Here is a 10,590-nt window from a genome sequence, read left to right on the forward strand (position 1 = left end):
GCTCCCAGCATCCCACCTCCTCCCAGGTGGAAGCCACAGCGGAGCGAGCCGGCAGCTTTTCATTCCCGAAACCGGCCCGCGGGGCCCGGGATCCCACGGCCCTGGCCGGCCAGCGCGCCCCGAGCCGGAGATCCACTTCACGCAGCACTGCGGCCTCGGCCCGAGCCCGGCTCCACACGCCCTCCCTCCCTGCTGCCGAGGAAGCCCTCCCCGACCGACCGTCACCTGCTGGCTGAGCCCCTCGAGACGCCGACAGGGAGCTGAGAGACCGGGCCAGACGCGACGTCAGGCTCGTGACGAGCTCAGGCGCCGGGGCCGGGAGACCCTGAGGCGCCGAGGCGAGGGACGGAGGGCCTGGCGCCCCGGGAACCGCCCGAGCCGGCGCCGCCGCACTCGGTTGCCGCCGCTCCGCTCGCCTGCCCCGCCGGGCCGGAGCACCCGGGGATGGCGTCCTGGCCGCGGGGGCTGCCGGGAGCCCGTTCCCCGGGCAACGGGGTCGACCCCGGAGAGCAGCAGCGCGCTCCGCCGGGAGGGCTAGAGCGGCCGGGCCGCGAAGCGCAACGTGAGCGGAGCGGGCGGAAGTGACGTCATGGCGGAGGCCTGCGGGCGGCATGGCAGGTGCGTGAGCGGGCTGGCTTACCCGGCCGGGAGCCTTGGGGGCCGTTGGTCCAGCCGGCGGGAGGACGAGTGTTGGTGCTTTGTGCGGAGGGTGTGCGGGGACGTGGTGCAGTCCCTGGCCCGGGGGAACCGTCCTGCGGAGCCCGGGACTGGCGGTGACCGGCCCGGGGTGCGGGAGACGCCTGTGGGAGGCCTGAGCCCCGCGCCGTCCCTTCACCGCACTCCTCAGGGAAGGTCAGGTGCTAGCTGCCCCACCCACTGGCTGCGCTACCATCCACTTTGTTCCCGCACTAGACCTCTGCTGGCGGCTTGGTTTGAGACTTCAGACGCCTGGGGGGATGGGCACACTAACACTTGACGCCATGATCTGAACTCACCTTTAACCCCTGTCTGCCTCCCCTTTGGAAAGTAAATTCCAGAAGCAGGACTTCCTTCTTTTATTGTCCTGTTGTAGGCAGTCAGCAAGTAGGCTTTTGAGTACATGACAATATGATGTTGAAAAATGGAGTTCTAGGGCCCGGCGCTGTAGGCTATCGGCGCCGGGATCCCATGTGGGCACCGGTTCTAATCCCAGCTGCTCCACTTCCCATCCAGCTCCCTGCTTGTGGCCTGGGAAAGCACTCGAGGACGGCCCAAAGCTTTGGGACCCTGCACCCGCATGGGAGACCTGGAGGAAGCTCCTGGCTTCAGATCGGTCCAGTTCTGGCCGTTGTGGTCACTTGGGGAGTGAATCATCGGATTAAGATCTTCCTCTCTGTATATCTGACTTTGTAATAAAATATAAATAAATCTTTAAAAATAAAAGGAGAAAGAAAAACGGAGTTCTAAAGGATGTTAGGACTTGGCCAGGCCAATGGGGATGCAGTGACAGTCGGCAGCTTGTCCAGAGCCATCAGGGGGGCATGCAGAGTAGGCAGGATTGGGGCTGCAGGGGCGATGGCCAAGGCCTTTGTGCTAGCCGGTGGCAGAGGCTTGCGGCGGCCACAGCCTCACAGCGACCCTGTGTAGCAGATCGTTTTATTATTATTATTATTATTATTTATTGGAAAGGTGGATATACAGAGAGGAGAGACAGAGAGGAAGATCTTCCGTCCGATGATTCACTCCCCAAGGGAGCGCAACGGCCGATGCTATGCCGATCTGAAGCCATGAGCCTCTTCCAGGTCTCACGCGGGTGCAGGGTCCCAAAGCGTTGGGCCGTCCTCGACTGCTTTCCCGGGCCACAGGCAGGGAGCTGGATGGGAGGCGGGGCCGGCGCCCATATGGGATCCCAGGCATTCAAGGCGAGGACCTTAACCACTGCGCCACTGTGCCGGGCCCAGCAGATCGTTTTTAAATCCTCACTTCACAGGTAAGGACATTGAGGCTCTCAGCAGTTGTCCCATTTGCTTAGGTTTCGGGGTTCAGAGTCGAAAGGTTTATTTCTTCATCTTGTAAGTGAGAGTTACAGAGAAAGACAGGGAGACCTTCCTTGTTAACTCACCGGCCGCAGCAGCCAGGGCTGGGTCAGGTTGGAGCCGTCCTGAGCTCCCACATGGGCGGTGAAGGGCCCAAGTCCCTGGGGAGCCAGGTTGGGTGTGGAGCAGCCAGGATGCAGGTAGCATTGGCTGGGGCTGCAGTGTGTCATTGTCCACTCGGGGCACTTTATCAGGGAGTTATGCTGCCACAGCTACATGGTTCCCTTGCTGCCTCCATTCATCCATATCGCCTGCTTGGTGTCAGGGTTCAGTGGTCTTACTGTTGGGAGTGAGAAAGACATTTGTCCTCAGCCATGATTCCCCAACCACCTCCCCGCCTCCAATAATTGTGTTTGTTTCCACTGTCTGTCAGCAAAGACGCCTGACATCACACCCCCCAGGAAGCCTGTCTTATCGGTCAGCGCAAGGAAACTGAAAGACAACGCAGCCGACTGGCACAACTTGATCCTGAAATGGGAAAGCCTCAGTGACGCTGGCTTTGCCACCGCCAGCAGCATCGCCAACCTGAGACTCGGCTTGCTGTGAGTACGGACGGGGGCCCCGGGCTCCAAAGGGCAGGTTGCCTGGGAGTCCATCAGGGTGGCAGTTGACCGGTGTGAGTCTAAGAGCACACGTTAAGTGAAGACAATGCCTCGTGCCGGAAGCACTGTGTGTTGTACCTATTACATGCCACAACCTCCCGCATCCTGTTCGTGGCTGAGTGTGAAACAGAGGGCGCCCCCCTCCCCCATGGCCCTCGAGTCCGGGGAGAGCTCTGTCGGGTGGCAGGTCCAGGGGCCTGCAGCTGTCACGGTCATGAGAAACCTTTCGAGGCCGTGCCGCTTCTGATGGGAGGGTTTGTTTGATTCGTGTCTCTAAGTTATGACTAAGCAAACACATGCAAGGGTACTTTAGAAAGTTCACGGAAAATGGAAATAGCAGATCAGTTTATTATGGTGTCCACTCATAGCTTTTGCATGTTCCATTTTCCCTGGGTTTTCTGGGGGCCCTCATGCCAAGGTAGCCTCCAGCTTGCCACTGTCCGCAGCAGGGCCTCATGTGCTGGGCGTGCCCCCGCAGGCCACTCTGCCCTGGAGCGCCCTCAGACACAGGCACTTGCAGCCCTCTGCTGCCTCTGGCAGGTGCGACCACTTGCAGCTTCCAAGAGGCGGCTCCACCTGTCAGCAGCTGTTCCCGATGCTCTGTGCCGACACTGAGATGTCTTCTGTGTGCGAGGACTCGGATGTCACAGCCTGAAAGACGCCGTTCCAGATTGTTTTCTCTCTGAACAAATGATCCATGGCCTGTTCGCCTCGGCTACCCACGCTGTACCCTGCACACTTACTCAGTGTGCCAGTGGCTGATTGAGCAGTAGATGGACTCGTGGGCAGGCTGAAGCCATCTGTGGCAGGAAAGAGCAATGCTTCCGCAGGTCTTTGAATTATGTGTACATCGAGTCCCCTAGGATTCATTGTCACAAATGAAGTGAGCATTTGGCACAGTGGTTGAGGTCCCTGCGCACCGCGCCAGAAGGGCTGGGTTCAAGTCCTGGCTCTGCTTACAGTTCCCACTTCCTGCTAACGCTTCTTGTCCTGGTGGCAGCAGACAGTGCCTTTCAGATAGAAGCATGAAAACACACGAATATAGAGTGTCTTGTTTGTTTTGTCCAGGAATAAAGAGAAGATAGAACTGGAGAGCAGCAGCCCAGCATGGAGTGAGGATGAAGACAAGATGCATGTGGAATATAACAAGGAACTTGAGAGCCTCTGTGAGGACCTGCAGGCTGCCCTGGACGGCTTGGTAAGCTCTGCCAGCACTCCTCCCCTCCGCCCCCGTCACTGACCCTGAGCACATCTCTGGTGTGCGAGGGGCATCTGCGCGGCCTCTCCTCGCGCCTGCCCGCCTCACTGATCCACCGGCTCCGTGCTCTTCCCTCCGGCGCCCCCATCGTTGCTATCAGTCTGGACTCAGTGTCTCTCCGACTGGGCTGTCATCCAGCATGGTGTACTGTGCTCATCGAATTACTGCTGCTCGGTTAGCATGGCTCTCTGCTGGATGTGCTGTCACCCCCGGGAATCCAGGGGGATTGCTTTTGGCCAAATTCCATGATGCCCAAGACCCACAGATAAAATGGCATAGGATTGGCACATCCCTCAAGCTTGAACTTATTTCTAAATGGTTTCCAGTGGCTACTGCAATATAAACACTGAGTAACTGTTGTCACATTATCTTGTCAGGAAATATGGGTGGAAAATCTACATGTTCAGTTTTTTTTAACTCTTTTTTTTTTTTTTTTTAGATTTATTTATTTTTATTGCAAAGTCAGATATACAGAGAGAAGGACAGACAGAAGATCTTCTGTCCGATGACTCTCTCCCCAAGTGACTGCAGTGGTAGGAGCTGGACCGATCCGAAGCCAGGAACCTCCTCCAGGACCCCCACATGGGTGCAGGGTCCCAAGGCTTGGGCCGTCCTCTACTGCTTTCCCAGGCCACAAGCAGGGAGCTGGATGGGAACTGGGGTGGCTGGGGCATGGACCGGCACCTGTGTGGGATCCTGGCATGTGCAAAGCAAGGACTTTAGCCACCAGGCCCTTATTTTATTTAACACCTCCATAACTTCTGGCATTGAAAGATGCTCAGGCGTCGTCTCTGTGCTTCTTGCCTTAACCCCAGAATTGGCCGTTTCTCTAAGGAGCTCTGGTTCCTTTCATTGGTGAATATGGTCAGAAACTAAGGTCTAGAGGCTGACTCTGTGGCTCACCATGCTAATCCTCCACCCTGTGGCATCAGCATCACATAGAGGTGCTGGTTCAAATCCCGGCTGCTCCAGTTCGCTTCCAGCTTCCTGCCTGTGGCCTTGGAAAGCAGTGGAGGACGACCCAGGGTGTTGGGACCCTGCACCTGTGTGGAAGACCCCAGAGGAAGCCCCTGGCTCCTGGCTTCAGTTCAGCTCAGCTCTAACTATCACAGCCATTTGCAGAACGAACCAGTGGATGGAAGGTATTTCTCTGTGTCTCTTCTCTCTAAATATGTGTTTCAAATAAAAATAAATTAATCTTTTTTTTAAAAAAAAATTAAAAACGTGAAAAAAAAAAGAAACCAAGATCTGTGTGGTACTATCAGGGTCAGCGTTTTCTGCCCTAGTGGATTGGTTCGGTTTTCAAATGGCCTGTGAATAAGTTCTCATTCCAAACCTAAAGTTGTGTTTGGTGCCGTGGTGAGGACACTCCTGTGTCAGAGTGCTCAGTACTGGTCCCAGCTCTGCTCAGCTACTGGGGCGTCTGCCACCCACACGAGGGACCTGGACTGAGTTTGCAGTTCCCGGCTGAGCCCTGGCTGCCGCAGGCCTTGGGAGTGAGACAGCCAATAGTAGATCTCTTGTCTGTCCACCTTTCAAATAAGGAGAAGTTGCTATGTGGAGATCCTGATACTGGTTCTGTTTGCTGTAGCCTTCAGAGCAGATGACTTTGATTCCTCTGGGGACTGGTGCCCTCTCCGCTTAAGGTGGCCTGATGTCTGCATGGTGCTCTGCGTTGGCTGAGGGAGGGACCACCCGGTCAGCACGGCTGCCAGGCACTCAGTCCACCGCACCACAGGTGCAGCTGGGTCCTCACTGGCCCACAGCCGGTGACCAGGCCTCCGGGGTTTCGTTTATGTGCTGGTCTTTGCAGGCATTTCTTAGAGTGGGAGACCCCAGGGAACTGCTGCAGGAGACAGAGGCAGGGCGCCAGGTATGCAAAGATTCAGGGGCCTGCCCCCTCCCCAGCTTGCCCTTGAGCTATCTGCCCAGCTAGAGAAAGGAAGTGCTGAGTCCGACCTCTTGGGGTTGGACCAAAGAAATATCGAACCTAAAAAGGTTTTGAAAAGGAATGAAGTCCTCTAAAAATCAATGTTGGCTAGACTTAATGCCTGCCGCTTCTGATCTGGTTGGCGTATGGTTGGAAGCTCCAGGTGCCCAGAATGAAGATTCTGATGGTCTATATTTATTCCCAACTTCCTCCCTGACCGGAAATCAGCTGTATCTAGAAGTTTGGAATTCTGACTGCATAGACCTGTGCTGCTCCAATCTGAAATCCCAGTTCCATTCTTTGCTTTGCTTTAAGAAACGCTTACAACCCTCTAGCTGGAAGCTGGGTTTCACAGACACTGCTGTCTGCCCCTCCCCCCAGGAACATAGGCACCTGCTTAGACCTGCCCCGTGTGCCCAGGTGTGCAGTAGGGCCGACTTCAGGGAGCTACGCAGGCAGCATGGTCCAGGGGCCCAGGACTGAGGTCATCGTGCACGGGGGCTGGGCCAGTCACAGGCTCCCATCATTTCCTTCCAGGACTGCCTTTCATTGCTGGGCACAGTCAGGCCAGCCAAAAGATTCCTCTTCATTTCCTACATGGGTGGCAGAGGCCCAATAACTTGAGCCAGCCTCTGCTGCCTTCCCAGGCACGTTAGCAGGCAGCTGGATTGAAGTAGAGCAGCTGGGACATAAATTATGGGATGCTGGTATTGTAGGCAGCATGGCAGGTTACAACCCTGGTCCCCTGGAAATCCTAGTTATTGGCATTCTTGTCTCATTAGACTTACATTTCTTTGCTTTGAAGTCTTACAGTTACTGAATTTGAGATTGGAGATTTGATTTCAGATATTTTGTTTTGAAAGCCAGAGTTGCAAAGAGATAAGAGACAGAGAATCTTTCACCACTGGTTCACTTCCCAAATGCCCCGGGCCAAAGCTAGGAGCCCGGAGCACTTTCCAGGCCTCCCGTGTGGGTGCAGGGACCCAAGCACTTGGCCTGTCCTCTGCTCCTTTTCCGAATGCATCACCATGGAGCTGATCGGAAGTAGAGCAGCCGGGACTCGGACTTGGGTTCTTATGGGATGCTGACATTGCATACTATCTCAAAATACTGGCCCTCAAATCATATTCTTATATTTCAAATTAATATCTTTTCAGACCAAAGTACAGATGAAAATGGAAAAGTTGTCTTCAACTACCAAAGGAATTTGTGAACTAGAAAATTACCATTATGGGGAGCAGAGTCAGCGGCCTCCTCTGTTTCACACGTGGCCTACAGCCCATTTCTGTGAGTTGTTCTTTGTCGGTTTGTAGCAGGGCAGTGTTTAGCTCGGTTGAATTCAGTATGTTAAAAGGCTGACAGGGTTTTGAGGTTCAGAGTCTATTGGGAGGAAGGGAACAGGCATCTTAAAATGGTCATTTCCTCTGGGCTTTGTCACCTCTTCATCAGCCCAGATCATTAAAATAAAGACTGGATGAGCCAGTGGTCATTGGCCTTTCGACCCCACCCCGAGTGGAGAGCATCCTTCCTGCTCTGGGGAAGCAGAGTCATTTAACTTGGTTTCATTTTTGCTTCTGTTGCAGTCACAAAATAAATTGAGGTCATAGTGGTCAACTTCAGGGAAGAGGCACTAAGAAAAATGAAACTTGCTACTTACAGCTCTAAGAGACAGTTCACAAAAACAGCTTCCTTGAATGCAAAGAATGGCCTGGCTGCTTGCCCCCTCTTATTGTTAGCGAAGGCACCTCAATAAGGCTACACAGGGCTCAGTCTCCCCATGCACTGAGTGCCCTGAGTTCCTGTGAGAGGAGTGCCCGCACGGTGCTGTCCATGAGGGGAGTCGTGCTGTGGTGATATGACCACTTTCCACAGGACTCCCAGCTGCCCCTTCCCCATCCCTGTGCCGTTGCTGGCATCACACAGTTGTTGGGGAGGGGCTTCAGGTTCCTTCTGGCTGCTCAGGCCCACCCCCGTTGCTTTCAGACGAAGTCTGCCGCAGGCTGGCTGACATGTACAGGCAGGAGCTGCTCCTGAAGCGCACCGTGGCGGAGGAGCTGGCGCACACCACCGACCGTGACCTCTCCCTGAGCTACTTGTCCATGTGGCTGCACCAGCCGTATGTGGAGAGGGACAGCAAGCTGCATCTGGAAAGCATGCTGCTTGAAACGGGGCACCGAGCACTGTGACCTCCCGGCATGGTGGCGTGGTGTGAGTGAACGCCGCCTCCGGGCCTGGCTAGAGCCTGACCATGCCCGCGCCTGGTGCAGCACCTCCCTGCTTTCCTCCGTGTGCCTTCCTGGGAACCCGTCCCATGTGAGTGCTTCCAAGTTCCTAAACAGAGTGCCTGGCCTGGTTGTGTAAATTAGATGTCCTTTACGTATTACATGTGTATAGCAAATCCCTGGTTTCATATTTGTATCTTACTCCTATCTGCTGTATTCCTTATTGTCTCATGATACTATGAATTTTGCTATTACGACATAACAGAGTTGGGGGCTGGGTTGACCCACAGGTGTCTCACATGAGTGCTGGTTTGAGTCCCAGCTGCTCTGCTTCTGAAGCGTTGCCCTGCTCACATGCGTGGGAAGCAGCACAAGACGGCCCAGGTACTTGGAATGTGGGAGACCCAGGTGGAGTTCCAGGCTTGTGGCTTGAGCCTGGCCCAGGCCTGGCCTTAGCTGCCATTTGGGGAGTGAACCAGCAGTTGGAAGATCCCTCTTTCTCTGCCATTCCTCTGTCAAACAAATAAAAGTTTTACCCATAATGAATAGTTTTACATTGTCCTATTTAACTTTTTCATATTTAGCCTGTGTCACTTAGGGGGCAAGCATTTGGTGCAGTGGTCAAGTTTGCTACTTGGAACGCTCACATCCCTTATTGGGGTGCTTGGCTCAGGTAGCTGTGACCCAGCTTCCTGCTGATGTCCCTGGGCAGGCAGCAAGCAATGGGCCAAATACTTGGGCCCCTGCCACCCCTCGGGAACGACAGGCGAGAGCTGGCTCCTGGTCTTGACTTGGTCAGCCTTGGTTGTGCTGGCATTTGGGCAGTCAACCCACAGGTTAAACACAGCTCTCTCACCCCATCACATTCTTTTTCAAATCTTTAAGAGAATAATGAACATCATTTGAGAGGTGGCTGCCCTGGCCCATTGTGTATCCCATGTGGCCACCAAGTAGGAATGAGCTGCCTGAACAAGAAACATCACCATTGCCCTAAGCTGCCGAGGTGTGAGTGCTTCCTGTAGGAAGTTTCCTGTGTGTGTGTGTAAAATAAGCAGAGTTTTCCAACTGTCTGGATTTGGGAACTCGGCACATGTATGGCTCAGGGCTCCCCAAAGCAGGGCCTGAGTCCCACCCAGCGATGTCAGCTCTGTGCCTGGCACCCAGCAGCACCTGACACGCACATGTCCCCAGAATGGGCCTTCTGTTGTCAGAGCTACTGTTCTCTGAACAGTGGCCAGCTGTGGGTACATCGGCCAAGCTCACCAGCCACCCCCAGTGGCACAGACAATAGTGCGATCCTGGTGTGCAACACGGAAAGTGAATGCTTCTGCCTGAGAGCCATGTCTGGGCACAGAAGTTGGCCCCCTGCTGTCGGGCCTCTTGCATCATGCTCAAGGAAGAAGCTTCGGGTGGGTTAACTGGGCAGCCTCTGCTGGCCACTCCTGTGCTACCTGCAGGCCCACCAGCAAAACACAGGGCTCCCTCCCTAGCACTGCCAGGGAGGGCGAGAACCACCACCCCTCTGCCTGCAACACGGCAGAGGAAGACTACTGCAAGAGCAGAGACCTCGGTGAGTGACTAGATAAGAGGTCCTTACCCCATCTCCCAGGCCCGCTTTCCTCATCTGTAAACTGCATGCAGAAATGACTCGCTGTCCCGCTTCTCAGCACACTGCCTGGGACCACTGGCCATTCTTAACTGAGCCAGGAAGAAGCTTCTAACATGGCCCTTGTCAGGGGAGAAGGGTTTCTCATGCTTTGGAAGCAGAGAGCAAGGCTGAAGGACACGGACAGTACAACAGTCGCCAAGCATCTTCGAAAGTTCGAGGACATGGGCATTGTAAGAAAAACTATGAATGGATTTCAAGATTCTTTGGCAACAAATTCATCTTTTTGTTCCATTTTCCACAGATGCTTAGAAAACACCCTCATGTAAAAAGGATTTGTTAAGGTCAGTATGCTGGCTAAATGGCTAATCCTCCACCTCCTCCAAGTGTGGCATTCCATATGGATGCCAGTTTGTGTCCTGGCCACTCCACTTCCCTTCCAGCTCCCTGCTTGTGGTTTGGGGAAGTAGTGGAGGACAGCCCAAGGCCTTGCAACCCTGCGCCCACACGAGAAGCCCAGAGGAGGCTCCTGGCTCCTAGCTTTGGATCGGCTCAGCTCTGGCTGTTCTGACCACCTGGAGAGTGAGCCAATGGGTGGAAGGGCTTTCTGTCCCTCCTTCTCTCTGTAAATCTACCTTTCCAATACAAATAAATAGTAACTCTTTTTAATTTTTTTTAAAGATTTAAAGTTTTATTATTTTTTTATTGGAAAGGCAGATATACAGAGAGGAAGATCTTCCGTCCGATGATTCACTCCCCAAGTGAGCGCAACGGTCGATACTATGCCGATCCGAAGCCAGGAGACTCTTCGGGTCTCCCACGTGGGTGCAGGGTCCCAAAGCCTTGGGCCGTCCTCGACTGCTTCCCCGGGCCACAGGCGGGGAGCTGGAAGGGAAG

General features: G+C 54.5%; 1 protein-coding gene across 1 annotated transcript; it reads left to right on the plus strand.

Annotated features, from left to right (window-relative positions):
- Nucleotides 1–578: 578 nt before the first annotated feature.
- On the plus strand, nt 579–8,537 carry LOC121152847 (cyclin dependent kinase 2 interacting protein). Its single transcript, XM_040975041.1, has 5 exons — nt 579–618; nt 2,449–2,617; nt 3,746–3,875; nt 7,023–7,152; nt 7,849–8,537. The coding sequence occupies exons 1-5, from the start codon at nt 612–614 to the stop codon at nt 8,049–8,051; spliced, it is 639 nt and encodes a 212-aa protein (XP_040830975.1). The 5' UTR covers nt 579–611; the 3' UTR covers nt 8,052–8,537.
- Nucleotides 8,538–10,590: the final 2,053 nt, after the last annotated feature.

Source organism: Ochotona curzoniae, unplaced genomic scaffold (genome assembly GCF_017591425.1).
Source record: "Ochotona curzoniae isolate NIBS_2020 unplaced genomic scaffold, NIBS_Ocur_1.0 contig_2688, whole genome shotgun sequence".
NCBI classification, from domain to species: Eukaryota; Metazoa; Chordata; class Mammalia; order Lagomorpha; family Ochotonidae; genus Ochotona; species Ochotona curzoniae.

Bases quoted from the DNA above. Each gene is read 5' to 3' on its own strand.
- LOC121152847 (XM_040975041.1), top strand. The intron at 2,618-3,745 runs GTGAGTACGGAC...TGTTTTGTCCAG, and splicing joins AACCTGAGACTCGGCTTGCT to GAATAAAGAGAAGATAGAAC. The intron at 3,876-7,022 runs GTAAGCTCTGCC...ATATCTTTTCAG, and splicing joins AGGCTGCCCTGGACGGCTTG to ACCAAAGTACAGATGAAAAT.